A 16061-nucleotide genomic window follows, 5' to 3' on the forward strand; every position below is an offset into this window, starting at 1 on the left:
ACTTTAACAGATATCTTGGTTGCTTCCAAGTTTTGGCAGTTACAAATAAAGCTGCTATAAACATCACTATTTTATGGATAAAGTTATTTTGTGGATATTGACACACTGATTCTAAAGTTTATATAGACAGGCAGAAGACCTAAAATAGCCAACACAAAGAACAAAGTCAGAGGACTGACACTACCCAATTTCAAGACTTCCTGTAAAGCTATAGTAATCAAGAAAGTATGGTATTGGTGAGAGAATAGACAAATAGATCAATGGAACAGAATAGACAGCCCAGAAACAAACCCACTAAATATAGTCAACTGATTTTTGACAAAGGAGCAAAGGCAAAACAATAAAGAAAAAATAACCTTCTCAACAAATGGTGCTTGAGCAACTGGACATCCACATGCAAAAACATGAGTCTAGACACAGACCTTACACACCCCTTTATAAAAGTTAACTCAAAATGGATCATAGACCTAAAGGTAAAAACATAAAATATTAAATTTCTAGAAGATAACACAGGAGAAAAATCTAGATGATGCAGGTAGATACAACACCAAAGGCATGATCCATAAAAGAAATAATTGATAAGCTGGACTTCATTAAAATTAAAAACTTCTGTTTTGCTAAGGACACTGTCAAGAGAATGAGAAGACAAACCATGCACTGGGAGAAAATATTTGTAAAAGGCATATCTGATAGAAGACTGTATCCAAAATATACAAAGAACTCTTAAAACTCAACGATCACAAAATAAACAACCCAATTAAAACATGGGCATAAAAAACCCCCAATAGATATCTAAACACAGAAGATATACAGATGGCAAATAAGCATATAAAGACACGCCACATGACATGTCATAAGGAAAACGCAAATGCTTTTCATTATGGAAAAATGAGATATCACTATATACCTGTTAGAATGGATAACATCCAGAACTCTGATGATACCAATTGCTTGCAAGGATGTGGAGAACAGGAACTTTCGTTCTTTGCTGGTGGGAACGCAAAATAGTACAGCCACTCTGAAAGACAGTTTGGCTGTTTCTTACAAAAAAATATACATATTCTTGCCATATGATCTGGCAATGGTACTCCTTGGTATTTACCCAAATGAGGTGAAAACTTATGTCCATTCGAAAACCTGTTCACAGGTGTTTATAGCAGCTTTATTCATAATTGCAAAAACTTGGAAGCAACTAAGATATCTGTCCCTCAGCAGGTAAATGGATAAATAAATTGCAGTATATCCAGATGATGGGATACTATTCAGTGCTGAGAAGAAATGAGCTATCAAGCCATGACAAGGCATTCAGGAGCCTTAAATGCTTATTGCTAAGTGAAAGAAGCCAATCTAAAAAGGCTACATACTATGACTCCAACCATGTGACATTCTAGAAAAGGCAGAGCAATGGAGACAATGAAAAGGTTCGGGGTTGTCAGGGGTAGAGGGGAGGGAAGGACAGGTAGGCGACACACAGAAGATTTTTAGGGCAGTGAAACTACTCTATATGGTACTCTTAAACAGTGGATACATGTCATTATACATTTCTTAAAACCCATAGACAGTAAACCATCAAGAATCAACCCTATTGTAAACTATGGATTTGGGGGGATAATGATGTGTTGGTGTAGGTTCATCAATTGTCACAAATGTACCACTCTGGTGCTGGATGCTGACTGTGGGAGCAACTGTGTATATATGGGAACATGGTATATGGGAACTCTGTATTTTCTGCTCAATTTTGCTGTGAACCTAAAACTGCTTTTTTGTTGTTGTTGAGACAGTCTCGCTATGTTGCCCAAGCTGGACTCAAACTCCTCACCTCAAGCGATCCTCCTGCCTCAGCCTCGTGAGTAGCTGGGACTACAGGTATGCACCACTGTGCCTCCTTTAAAATGTGCTTTTAAAAAATAGAGTCTAGGGGCAGGCGTGGTGGCTCACACCTGTAATCCTAGCACTCTGGGACGCTGAGGCAGGAGGATTGCTACCTCAAGAGTTCAAGACCAGCCTGAGCAAGAGCAAGAACACATCTCTACTAAAAATAGAAAAATGAGCCAGGCATCATGGCTCAGGCCTGTATTCCCAGCTACTCGGGGGTCTGAAGCAGGAGGATTGATTGAGCCCAGCAGTTTGAGGTTGCAGTGAGCTATGACGATGCCATTGTACTCTAGCCCGGGTGACAGGGTGAGACTCTGTCTCAAAAAAAAAAAATTAAAAAATTAAAAAATAAGGTCTATTCAAAAGGTAGAGAATCTCACAGAACAGTGAGAGATAATAAACAGTGGTTATTGTTTCACATCGCGAAGCTTCAGGATAGTTTGTCATGCACCAGTGGGTAATGAAGACATTCATCTGCGGAAGAGACTGCTGATTGACAGCTAATGGCCATTCTTACTTTCTTCCTCTCCAAAAGAACCCTTGAGTTCTGGCTGGATAAACGGCCTCCCAACCGAAGATTACATTTCCTATCTTCCCTCTCAGTTAATGTGGTCACAGGGCGAGGTTCTGGGGAATGGTACGTGAATGAATGTAAACAACCTTCAGCTCATGCCCTGAATGGGAGAGGGTCTGCCCTCCCTTCTTCCTTTCCATCCTTGCTGCCAGTCAAAAGCAAACGTGACAGCTGGAGCTGGAGCAGCCACCTTACATGAGGTGGGACACACATTGAGAACAGCAAGGCACGTGTTAGAAGGAACCAGGGTTTCTGACACTGTCTAGACACCATACCAGCCGTGGACCACAGATATTTTGAAGGCTACGTTTCTGCAGCCAAGCCTGTCTTTTAAGTGATATCCATCTCATAGGGCTGTGCTGACCATCAGATGAGATGAGGTACGTGAAATGCCTAGCACAGTGCCTGACAAAGAGCAGGTTAGCTCCTTCTACGTGGGCTCCAAGAGCTCCAAGGGTCCAGCAGGGGGTGCAGCTGCTTGGACGGCCTTGACCAAAGAACACTGTTCATCTACTTTAGATGGTCACTTGTACCCAAGCCCACAGCTTTGAGTGGAACAAGTGAAAAATGGGGAGAAAAGTCAATCCTGGTGATCCACAGGGCAGCAGATGCCGAAGGCAGAGCACTCTCAAGTGTACTTCCCAAAACCTACCTTCGCCATTTTCAAAGACTACACTACTTTCAACATGCTTCTCGCCCACAAGATAAATCCGACATACAGTGTCTTTCCCCATCTAGCCCTGTGCTTTGATCTAAGCTCAACTCTTTCCACTCCCACATCACACTGTGCGCTCCAGTCCTGCCAAGGGTTTCATAGTTCCCAAATCACGCTATTCTTTTTCCCATGTCGACAGCGTCGTGCAACTTGTCCGTTTGCCTACAAACTCATCTCTGTCTGTAGTTCCTCTGCCTTCTTCTCTGCTTGGCTGACTCCTGCTCCTCTTTGAGCCAAGGCTCAGTAATCACCATCACCTCTTCAACACTGTCCCTACCTATGGCAGAGACTGCTCATGGCCCTCCAGAATTCTCTTTCTTCCATAGTATGAGAAGGTTTAGGCAGCACATGGCCACCAAGCTAAAGACTACATTTCCCAGCCTCCCAGCTGTGACTGAGTGCTGACCAATCGGGTGTGAGCAGGAGTGACAAGTGCTACTTGCCAAACTCTCCTTAAAGAAAGGAGCGGCTCCCATTCCCCCGACTATGGGCTGGAATGAGACTTGAGGACGGTTCATCTCCAACATGCAACATCATCTCCAACATTTAGGATGTTGACACAAAGGCAACATACTAAAGATGGCAGAACAAGAAGATAAAAGGAGTCTGGGTCTCCAACACCATCAAGCTGCCTCCATATGTCCGAGATATATCTGAGTAATGATGAAATAGAAAATGGTTTACTTCAAATCCTGAACGCAAATCCCCTCCATGGCCTTTGATAGCCATTGAACCAACCTCTCCTATTATAGAAAATAAGCCGCAGAATCACCTAAAAGACCCAGGACTGGGGTAGAAAACTTCATGTTCTCAGGTCATTGATTTGGACTACCCAAGACCAGGGGGAAACAGAGCAGGGCCCGAGTCACCTTGACCCTACTTGGACTATATTCCTAAATCTTCCACCTCTGCTCCTTTTTGGATAGGAGATCAGAAAAGGTTGGGGGCTTACCTTTGGAGACTTTGTAAACTTCATAGAAAGAATAGAAGTGGAAGCCTAGTGAAGCAAGCAGGTAAAGAGACAGCTCCCATCGGGGCAGCATCACTCCTTGTCATGGAGGTTCCCGATGCCCACGTGGAACGATTCTGAGAAACAGAGACAAAACATTAAACCGTGGACATGACACTAGAGAAGAGCATCTTAACATCAATTCAGTTGGTCTGCACTCCCAGAGAGCAAGGTGATACAGACATCTCCCCCTCCCAGTGAGCTTACCCCACGCTGCATCTAACACACATACATATCCTTCCTGCCCAGGGGGGTCAGGTCTTTTCCTAGGAGTTCCCACAGCCTCCCATCACAGTTTTCTAGTCATTGCATGATACACCCATCTTCCCCTGTGGAGTGGACCTTCAAAGAGCAGAGACCATGATCTCTAACTCCCCAGCACCTAGCACAGTGCCTGGAATGTAGCAAGGCACCACTAGGTCCTCTAAAAGTAATAAATGGCTTTAAAAGCCTGAATAAAAGAAAAGCACGAATAATCTCTAAACGTCTTCTAAGCCAACAGCCTTACTCTCCTCATTCTCCCCTTCAAGTATCATTCCACAGCTGTTCATCAGAATGGAATAAAAACGGCTCTGCCTTCTACACTCTGCACTTCTTAAAAAGGGAGTTAATGACATAACTCCAGGCAGCTGAGGCAGACACTACTCATTGCCCACCCCCTAAAATTCAGTCTCTCTTCTTACATAGTAATTGAATTCTTATCTGGACACATGGATGCTGAACTCAACACTACACTCTAGCCAAGTGTAGACGCTTGAATAGTTCTGTCCAAAGGGGCGTGAACGAAGGGACATGAGGCTGTGGCCAGACCCTTCCTTCCCTCCCCTTCCTGTTGAACAGAGTTGGAACAGCCCACTTGGACCGAGAGGTGACAGTCACATGGAAACATAAGACAGAGCCACCTCATTCCCTGGCCCCATGTACTACCCCACCTCCTACGCTGCCCCACACCAACTATATCTGGACTGCTACACAGAAGTGAAATGCAATTCTAAGCTTCTACTATTCTAGATCTGTCATGGCAGCCATGACTAGATTCTAAGGAATAGAGAAGGCAACGGAAAGTTAGGTACTAAAAATTCTGCAAATTAAATAGTCCCAAATGTTCCCAAGTAACAGAATTAACTAACTGTAAGCCCTTTTTTGACCTTCATGGCTTTACTTAAACCTCTCAAACATGTCTCATTGTAGATGCCAAATTAAGAGCAAAATTTTAAGCCCCACAGAAGCACTTCTAATATGTGACGTTAACGCTAAAACCCAGAATTCACACATCATCTCATTTTGTTTTCACAACAGCCTGGTGAAGTAGGTGGAACAAGGGAGGCAGGCATTTTACAGATGACGAATGTGATGAGGTCACAAAGCCAGAAATAACTGTGCCAGGACAGAGACAAATACCATACGATCTCACCCTATGTGTGGAAGCTAAAAAAGTCAAACTCACAGAAACAGAGAATAGAATGGTGGTTGCCAGGAGCTGGGGTGGGGGGATATGCTGGTTAAAAGGTACGAAGTTCCAGTTAGACCGGATGAATAAATTCTGGGGATGTCGTAGAGCATGGTGATTACAGTTACTAACGACATATCCTGTACTGGAAAACTGCTAAGAGACTAGATCTTAAATGTTCTCACCATTTAAAAATGCTAAGTAGGTGAGGTGATAGATATGTTAATTACCCTGATTTAATCATTTCAGTGTCTATGTAGGTCAAAACATCACGTTCTACACCATAAATATGTACAATTTTTATTTATCTAAATAAATGAATAAATAAGAAAATAAAATAAATAAGTAACTGAGCTAGGGCTCAACTTCAGGTCTTTGGACAACCAGACCCCCGCCCCTCCCCTCTGCCACAGCCACCCCCATGAATGCCAGTTTATGGAGTTCCTTGCCTTTGCAGCATGGCTCAGAACCTGCCACACACAAACTCCTTTCTTCAGGCTCCCAGGAGACAGCAGGAAGGGAAATAAACTTCGGCATTCAGAAATGATGAGGTCAGAAATCAGTGATCCTCCACCCAGACTGTCCCATGGTCATTACTTAAAAGCCACCACCCAGAAAGTTAGGTCTGGGTTTCTCCTGAAACCTAAGAGATCCAAAAGCAATCAGACACTCACAGGCCTCTCTCTAAAGCCCTAATACTTCAGCACTTTCTTGGATTCCTGCTATTTTTCAGAACCACTTCTAGCTTCATACATTTCTACTTATACTTTATTTTTACATACTTGCATCTCTAGAAAAACTTAAGATTCCTTTCTGGAACTCTGTAGGAACAGGGTAGTCCTCACTTTAGTGGGAAGTTAATTTTAACTCCTTGGTTTTACGATGTCAAAGGCTGTACATTTTGCAGACATATACACAAAGATACATAGTAACTAGCAGCGAGACAGCAGGTAACTAGCAGCAAAACTAGCTGTCTCCTCACGTCCAAAATTGGGAGATTGGACCAAATGGCTTCCATCTGACAGTAAATGTTGGCACCAAACCCACCTAGGGGGACTCCCAGCTCTGCCATTTATTGGTTGAGAAATTTGGGGAGGTAACAACCTTCGAGATACGTTTTCTCATAGGATTGAATGATTAAATGTAAAACACTAATTCCATGGCCTGGCACTCAACACTCAATAAACATTAGCAGTTACCAGTTAGTGAATTTCACTCATCAGGAGCCTACCTATCAGTCTGGTTTTCTTCCCGAACAGAGGAAATCTAACAGACCTTCCCCTGAAGTGTGGCCATCCTACCTGCATCTGTACCTCTTTCAGCAGGTTGGCATCCCCAGGGTTTTCTTGAATGTCTCACTCCTTCCCATACACAACCCAAGGCCAAACTGTGCCTTGGGGCCACCCAAGAGCTGTCTGCCCAGTGCCCCTTCCTCACCACCTCTCTGTTTAGTCCCAAGTACTGTGAACTTTGTTTCATCACTCCCTCAACTGCATAAATCACCTCAAAACAGACATATATCCTTTTTTGAGAATTTTAAGAGGCAAGAGTCTCACTGTGTCGTCCAGGCTGGAGTGCAGTGGCACGATCATAGCTCACTGTAACCTCAAACTCCTGGGCTCAAGTGATTCTCCTGCCTTGGCTAATTAAAAACACTTTTTTTTTTTTTGGTAGAAACAGGGTCTACGTTGCCCAGGCTAGTCTCGAACTCCTGGCCTCAAGCGATCCTCCCACCTTGGCCTCCCAAAGTGCCAGGATTAAAAGCACGAACCACTGAGCCCAGCCTCACATATCCTTCTTAACAGATCTTTTTCCCTCACACCTCTTTTCAACTTTTGCCCACTTATCTCAGAAAAATTACTACTTTTTTCTGTTTCAGCTGTGTACCCAGAAAGCGAATCAGAGTAGATGTATGTTTTAAAGGCTTGAATGACACAACAGCATCAAAGAAAAGCTATACATTTGGGACTATAACTAGAACTTTTAAAACAACATTCAACCCCTTAAAGGTTCCCAAAATCTCACTCAGAAAATTCTTGAATTTCTATTTTTCATGTTCTAAACAAGCATTGTTCTTCTTTAGGCAGAAGCTATTAGGATGAAATAAAGGAGGTTCTTACTCAAATGTGTAAGTGATGTTGCTTTTCTATTTTTCCATGCATAGATTTAGTCCTGCGGCAACGGCAACGTTATCAGCTAAGTGGGTAGCTATGAGACAGCCTAGAAACTAGTCACCATCTACAACCTCATTTCTATGGGAAACAGCCAATCTATAGGGACACGGCCTGTTTTTAAGCAGGAGTCTAACTGATCAATCTACATAAATGAGGTTGGCCCACCGATGTGTGGGAGGGAAGGAGGTTGTTGGGATGTCTGATGGCGAGGAGGGGTGTCTGAGAACATGTCCGTCAGGATGGGAATATTGGTCAGGACTGGGAAGAGGAGAAAATAGGGTACAGAGGTGAAGGGAGAATAGGAGCCCCAGGGCAGAGTGTCCTCAACACAAATGATTTCAAGTTTGGATCTGTGGCCCTCCAGATCCCAAGTGCAGCCCCTTGACAAGATCAACAGAAAGGAGTTCCATAAAATTTGGATTCAGTCAAAAGGCCACACTCAAGCATCCAGAAGGCCACATGTGGCCCCAAGGCCACAGGTTCCCTACTCCTAAAGAGTCAGATTCAGGCCCTCAGTGGGAAGTGGAGAGAAGGTGCTGGAACCAAGACACACATGAGGAAAAATTAGGTTGTCCCTAGCATCAAATTAGTCCAGAAGTCAGTACAAAAAAAAAAAAAACAGGAAAATGAAGAATATAAAAACAGCAATTCCAAAGCTGTAAACAGGATCTCAAAGCTAAATTTTATTGATAAGAGTGAGAAATTCGAGGCAACCGAAGACAAAGAAATAGAAAATGCATTTAATATTAGGTGTTAGAAGGAAATCATAGCGAAGGCTTCCCTGGAATCACAGGGAAGGAAGTCAGACAGGAATAACAGGGACCTTTCTCTATCTCCGTATGGGGTACAAGAGTCCCAATGTTGGATATTTCAAAAAAAGTACTTATCTGAGAATCATAGAACTCAAGAGGCCCACAGAATAAAATCTTAGCAATAAAATGGCAAGAACTCCTCGGCTAACAGAGCTTTTTCTATACAGCATGACTTACATTTGCATTTACTTTGAAATTTAACACTACACCCGCTTTCAAATACGCCATCTACTCTGATCCTCAGAGGAGGGCTAACTATTTAGCTCCCTTTCAGGAATCAGAAGTCTGCTCAGGAAAAAGCGATCTGCCCAAGGACAGAGAGAAGCCAGCAATGGAGCAAAAATTAGAACCGAAATTCCCAACTCCCACTCTCTCATAAGCAGAAATCCTGTTCCTTAATCTTGGGAGACGAGTACAGCTCACGGTGCCAAAGCCTGAAGTGTGCATGTAAACATAACTGCTTTAAGATGCTTTTTCCCCAGCAATTCCCAATATCGTTTCAAAAGTACTTTATTTATGATGCGGGCAACTCATGGATTCCAACGCTTCCATTTTAAATTTTTTCTGCTCCTAAATTTTGACATGAAGCACTAAATGGGCTGTAACCACATACTCACATGCACCAGAGGACTTCAAAAAAGCAGCTCTCATCATGAAGCTAACAATCCTTCAGTGCCAGCATCGCCAGCATCACTGCTACCAACAATTTGCTCACTGTCTAAACTAAGGTTTCCCTCTATTAAGTTCTCTTATACTTTAGTAAGAGCTATGCTATAATAAGTACTATTTCCAGATTACTATGCTGGAAAAACGAGTATGATCTCATTCAATCTTCATAACAACCCTTTGAGACTGGTACTTCTCGTAACCTCATTTAACACAAGAGGAAGCCAAGGCTCAGAAAGGTTAAGACACTTGCCCCAAATCACACAGCTGGTAAGTAGCAAAGCTTAGATTCATATCCACCAAGTCTAACTCCAGAGCCTTCCCTCAGCCATCTCACTATTCTTACAGAGTGTACTAGATTCATTTTTTTCCTAAATCAATCTATTAGGAAAGCTAAAAGGTAATAAAAGCTTTCTAAATGTAAAAGAATTTTTTAATGTCAGGTATAATCTTAGACGCTCCCTAAGAAAATCTGAAAATCAACTAAATGTAATCAAAATACACATGAAACATCTAATTCATGTATGTTGCTTAAGGATTTACTGAAGAAGGCAAACTAAACCAAACCAAACCAAAGTTACCTTGGAAATGAGAGGGGAAAGTCAGCAGTTAGGCAGAGATAAGGGTTGAGTAAAATTGAAATAGTTCTAAATTCAGAACAAATGAGCACCCTGGAAACCGCAAAGCAATAAAAGCAAAAGCAGCACGTGCCCAATGCAATGACAACGGCTTTGAAGAAAATGAAACAGCGGTGCAATATTCTAGCATATTTGGAAAAAGTGGTATGAGGCTTTTGCTCTTTTCCAGGGTCCAATTTGGCGGAACAGAAGACTATTCTGCAGAATATAAATTATATGATTTTCCCCAGGAAAACCAAGTCCAGACTCATCATGTCCTCCCACCTCACAGTTCTCTCCAAACCCCACTTAAGTGAGAGTCTTATTCTTCTACCCCACATAATACTAAGTGGACACCCAGAAAGGCTTCGCCAACACAGAGGAATGGTTAGATAGGCTGGAGGAGGTCCACCGGATCGGGCGAAAAGTCAAATTACAGAACATCTTAATATACACACAATTTCCAAATCAGCACCAAAATATGCATCAGTTATGCACCCCTGCATAATAAACCATCCCAACACGTAGCGGCTTAGAACAACAAATATTTATTCTACCTCAGGATCCTTTGGGATGGCAGTCTGGACCATTCTGCTGATGTCACTCATGTGAGTGCAGTCACCACGCAGCTTGACAGCGTGGAGGGGCCACAGTGGCCTCACGCACAAGTCCGGTAGTCAACGCCCATTCACACGAGGTGCCTGGCTTCTCCTCCATGCAGGCTAGAGTCAGCTTTCTCAAAATATAGGAGATTCAGGGTTCCAAGAGGTGTGAAGTCTCTTAAGGGTCAGGCTTCCGCATTCACAGAACACTTTTTTTTTTTTTTTTTGAGACAGAGTCTCGCTTTGTTGCCCTGGCTAGAGTGAGAGCTGTGGCATCAGCCTAGCTCACAGCAACCTCAAACTCCTGGGCTCAAGCGATCCTCCTCGAGTAGCTGGGACTACAGGCATGCGCCACCATGCCCGGCTAATTTTTTCTATATATATATATGTATTTTTAGTTGTCCAGATAATTTCTATTTTTTGGTAGAGACAGGGTCTCGCTCTTGCTCAGGCTGGTCTCAAACTCCTGACCTTGAGTGATCCACCGCCTCGGCCTCCCAGAGTGCTAGGATTACAGGCGTGAGCCACCACGCCCGGCCACAGAACACTTTATTGATCAAAGCAAGTCAAAAGGCCAGCCCAGATTCAAGGGGGAAGAGAAAAATAGATGCCCTCTCGTTATGGAAGGAGCAACAATGGCATTTCAAAAAGGTCATGGGACACAGTCTAACACACCAGGGTTATTGTACTTACTAATGAATAAAATCTGGGAAATGAGTTTAAAAACTACATTCCACAATGGTTCTTTATTATATGAAATGTCACAAAAGTTGTTCTGCCCCATATATATAATTTAAAAAATTTTGTTCCCAAATCAGAATTTCAAAATCAGTGTGGACTTTCTGTTCTAATCTCCAGCCAGTTTGGGAATTCCTTTCACAATAACCTACTTGATTATTTCCAGTAACATTAAAAAGCAGAGAAACACTGTTTCTAAGCAGTTCTGATTAGCACATTTTTACTGAAGCTGAGTCAAAATCTGTCCCTCTATTTCTAAAAATAATCTTGTGCCATTTGTCCTATTTTACCTTCTGGAACTAAAGGCATGGAGGCAAGATAATGTGATATAGTTTAGAGGATTGCTCTGGAATCAGAATGCCAGTCTGAATCCCAGCTTTGCCATTTCCTAGCTGTGTGACCTAGGATAAGTTGCATAACCTCTCTGTGCCTCAATTTCCTTATCTGTAAAATAGGATAATAGCAATCCTTAGAAGGATGCTGTGAGGATTTAATGAGTTTATTAAGTCATAAAACAGTACCTTGGGCATAAACTCTCAAATGCTTATTCTTATTTTTAATGTTATCGCTATTAGTAAGTATATTAAAAAGGCTTATTTCCAATAATATTCCTTTGAATATTTAAAAGTAACTAATCCCATCCACTCCATCCAAGCCCTCTTTCAGTCCTGTAACATCTATGATCCCTTTGACTCCGTCTTCAATGACTTGGTTTCCAGATCCTTCACCTTTCTGTCAATTGTCTCTTTATATTAATAGTATAGATACCTAGAACTAAACCCAAAATTCCAGATGTGGCAGAAAGCGAGTAGAGTAAAACCATTACTTTTCTTTCAGAACCTATACTTCAAATAATGAAATCTTAGACCTATTTCTTCTTGCAAAAAATATCAATGAACCCCTACTGAGAACCAGGAACTGTGCTATTTGTGAAGATAAAATATTAATATAAAGATCCCATCGGTGGGATCCCCCAGTGGTGGCTCCCCCAGAAACTTCCATGTCCTAATCCCTGGAACCTGTGAATATATTGCCTTACATGGCAAAAGGAACTTTGCAGATGTGATTAAGGATAATCCTGGATCATCTGGGTGGCCCAATATAATCACAAGGTTCCTTGTAAGAGGGAGGCAGGAGGGTCAGGGACACAAGGTGTGATGTGATAATGCAAGCAGAGGTGGGGGTGGCATGTTTTGAAGGTGGGCGAAGGGACCACAAAGGAATAAGAGACCTCTGGAAGCTGGAAAAGGCAACAAGATTCTTCCCTAGAACCTCCAGAAGACGTGAGCCCTGCTGACCCATTGTGGACTTCTGACCTCCAGAACCGCAAAATAATAAATATGTGCTCTTCTAACCCACTAAATTTGTGGTGATTTGTTATAGACGCAACGGGAAACTAACATACCATCCCTGCCCTCAGTTACTGCGTGGCCTCGGGGGAGGAAAGTACTTCACTAAAAGGATTTATATAAAACAGATTGTTTTTTTAATCCAATTGTCATAAATTTTAAAGACTTAAATTGGAAGAAAATTAAATCTGAAAACAAAATCGTGTACTCAATACTTCCTTAGCATTTTTTGGTTTCTACCTCATACTGATACCAATCTTATAATCAAATGTAACTCTAAGCCTTTTTAGATGAACTGCCCTTAAGCCAGATCTCTGCTGTTAGAGACTGGCAAAAAGGAGTCAATTTTATAAGTTTCTAATCTTAAAAAGCTACTGATGTGATATTGCATTCTTTCCCCCTGAAAATTCTCAACTATTTTAAACCTTTTTAATCAGCAAGAATCATGCCCATCACATCGTACGTGCCCCAGATTAGAAGCATTTGGATGAACTAAATTTTTAATAATATTTTAAGTTTATTAAAACATACTTAAATAAAAAAATCTTAACACTTTCAAGTAGACTCACCCAAGTAGTTACCACTGAGATAAAAATACTGAATGCCTCAGAAGCCCCTCTGTCCTATTCTAGTCACTAACTCCATCATAGGTGACCATTAGCCTGATTAGCTTTGCCTGGTTCTGAACTTCGTATAAATGGAATCACGTAGCGCTTATTGTCATGTTCACCTTTTTGCTCAGCTTTGTGTGAGATTCATCCATGTTGCTGTGCGAGGCAATAATTTGTTCATTCCTATTACAATATTTAATTGCATAAACAATTTATGCATTTATCCATTCTACTATTGATGAACATGAGTTGTTTCCTAGCTAGAAGCTAGTGTGAATAATACTGCTCAAAATATTCCTTTATGTGTCTTTTGGTGCACATATGTGTGCCTTACTGTTGTCTCAGAATGGAATAGCTGAGGTCACAGGGAATGTATATGTCCAGCTTTGGTAAATGATACCGCAAAAGACATTTCCAAAGCAGTTTATGCTAATTTTCACAACCATCGGCAACGTATGAGGGTTCCAGTTTATCCATACCCTAACCAGTACTTAGCACTGACAGTCTTTAATTTTAGCCACTCTGGTGAGTATATAGTGGTATCCCATTGTTGGTTTTTTTTTTTTTTTCTTTTTTTGAGATAAGATCTTGCTCTATTTCCCCAGGCTAGAGTACAGTGGTGTGATCCTAGCTCACTGCAATCTCGAATCCCGCCCCTGGGCTCAAGTGATCTGCCTGCCTCAACCTCCTGAGTAGCTGGGAGGGACCACAGGCTGGTACCGCCATGCCCAATTTTTCTATTTCTTGTAGAGACAGGGTCTCCCTATGTTGCTCAAGCTGGTCTTGAATTCCTGGCTTCAATCCTCCCACCTTGGCCTCCCAGAGCGCTATGATTACAAACCTGAGCCCCTGCACCTGACCTCCCATTGTGGTCTTAATTTGCATTTCCCTACTTTCTGATGAGGTTGTTCACCTTTTCATGTTTATTGGGAATTTGGAGACCCTTTTTTATGACATGAAAGTTGTCCCTTTTTTCCTACTGAGCAGTCCATCTTTTTCTTAATGATTTATAGAAGTTCTTTCTACATTCTGGGCGTGAGTTCTCTATTTAGATACACGTATTACAGATAACTTCACCCATGCTTTACCTTGCCTTCTCTTTATAGAATCTTTGGATGAATAAAACTTCTAACCAATATTTTCCTTTATAATTACCTTTTGTGTCCTATTCAATAAAACTTTGTCCCTAGGTCATAAAGCTATTTTACTTTGCTTTCTTCCAGAAGCTTTACTGTTATAGCTTTTGCATTTAGGTGTATGATGTATCTTCACTAATTTTTGTATATGAGATGAAGTAGATAATCGAGATTAATTTTGTCCATTTTAGTTGGCCCAGCATCATTTACTGAAAAGGCCATCCTTTCTCCACTGCAATGTCACCTGCCGTACATCAAAAGACAACGTAGGTATAAGCCTGTTCATGGATTCTCTGCTCAGTTCTACCATCTGTCTAGACTTGTGCCAATACCACACTGATACGACTCCATTATTAATCTAGTAGCTTTAGTCTTCCAACTTTGTTCTTCTTATATTGTCTAGAATTTCCAAATAAATTTTAGAATCAGCTTATCAACTTCTATTTTTGAAAAAAAGTCTGCTGGGATTTTGGTTGGGATTATACTCAATCTACAGACTTCTTCGCAGAGCAATAACAACTCACCATTATTTTAAATCTTGTTTAATTTCTCAGTGTTTCAGCTTGCAAAGAGTTTTTTCACGAATGGGTGTTGAATTTTGTCAAACAGTTTTTCTCCTTTATTCTGTGTATGGGGTTAAATAACATTTGTTGATTTTCTTAGGTTAGGCAAAGTTTACATTCCTGAAATAAATCCAGCTTGGTCATGACTATCCTTTTTATAGATTTCTAGATTTGATTTACCAATACATTGTTTTAAGACTTTTGTATCTTTTAGTGACCACTTGGCTTATAATTTTCTTGTAATATCATTATCCAGCTTTAACAACAGGGTTATGCTGACCTCATAAAAGCACTATCTTTTTCATTTTTTCAAATGTTTGGAAAATTTCACTAGTGAAGCCATCTGGGCCTGAAAATTTTTCTTTGGAAAGATTTTTAACTACAAATGCAATTTCCTTAATAGATACAGGACTACTCAGATTTTCTAGTTCTCACGTCTCATGTGAGATATTTTATGTGAAAACCTTGTCCATTTCATTTGAATTTCCAAATCTATTACCACAAAATTGTCATAACATCTTAAGATCTTTTAAATATCTGTGGGGTATGTAGTGATAATTCTTTTTTCTTCCCTGACACTAGTAATACCATACACCACTCACCATTTCCACTCACCAAAAAAAAAAAAAAAAATGCTGGTGTACACCATGACACACATCCACAATCCCCGGAATGTTCTCCAGCAGTATTACCCACAGAAGGAGCAGAGCAGGTGAAGTATATAAACAATCCAGCAATTCCCTCTCAAAAGCTTTTACCACCAGAAACTATTGTGAACCTAAGCAAAAGGAGACACTAACTGAAGGAGGAAACCGCTATTAGTAATGTGCTAGGGTGGTCAGCAAAAACTCAGAAGAAAAACTACCACTAAGAGTTGTAAGAGTTGGAGTAGAGCAGCACTCTACTCCAAAGGTGACCAGAGATAGAACTGGGGGAGTCATGAGATCATATTTTTTTCTCATACACCTTTATTTTCACAAATCTCTAGCTGAAAATCAGTATTTCATTGGATTATAAATGTGGACAACAAGCCATAGTAAGACCAGTTCTGGTGACTTTGTCACCAATAAAAGTCAGATACTTTCATACCACAGCACAGCTGTTGCAGATACTGTAAAATCATTTACACAGGTATCACTCCTTTGAAATTACAGGAGTTGTTTGCTACAG

General features: G+C 41.2%; 1 protein-coding gene across 6 annotated transcripts in view; it reads right to left on the reverse strand.

Annotated features, from left to right (window-relative positions):
- HHAT (hedgehog acyltransferase) overlaps positions 1-16061 on the reverse strand; it is a 277822-nt gene that overhangs the window by 259823 nt on the left and 1938 nt on the right. For 3 of the 6 annotated variants that reach the window (XM_012638345.1, XM_012638347.1, XM_012638341.1), the window contains one exon: positions 4117-4250. The exons of 2 other annotated variants lie outside the window; for them this stretch is intronic. In XM_012638345.1, the coding sequence (XP_012493799.1) occupies positions 4117-4207 (91 nt within the window). In that variant the 5' untranslated portion in view covers positions 4208-4250. Of the gene's footprint in view, positions 1-4116; positions 4251-7412; positions 7464-16061 lie in introns of those variants that run through there. One more of the 6 variants, XM_012638346.1, reaches the window with a different exon arrangement.

This window comes from Propithecus coquereli, unplaced genomic scaffold (genome assembly GCF_000956105.1).
Source record: "Propithecus coquereli isolate 6110/MARCELLA unplaced genomic scaffold, Pcoq_1.0 Scaffold129, whole genome shotgun sequence".
In the NCBI taxonomy this organism is placed as follows: domain Eukaryota; kingdom Metazoa; phylum Chordata; class Mammalia; order Primates; family Indriidae; genus Propithecus; species Propithecus coquereli.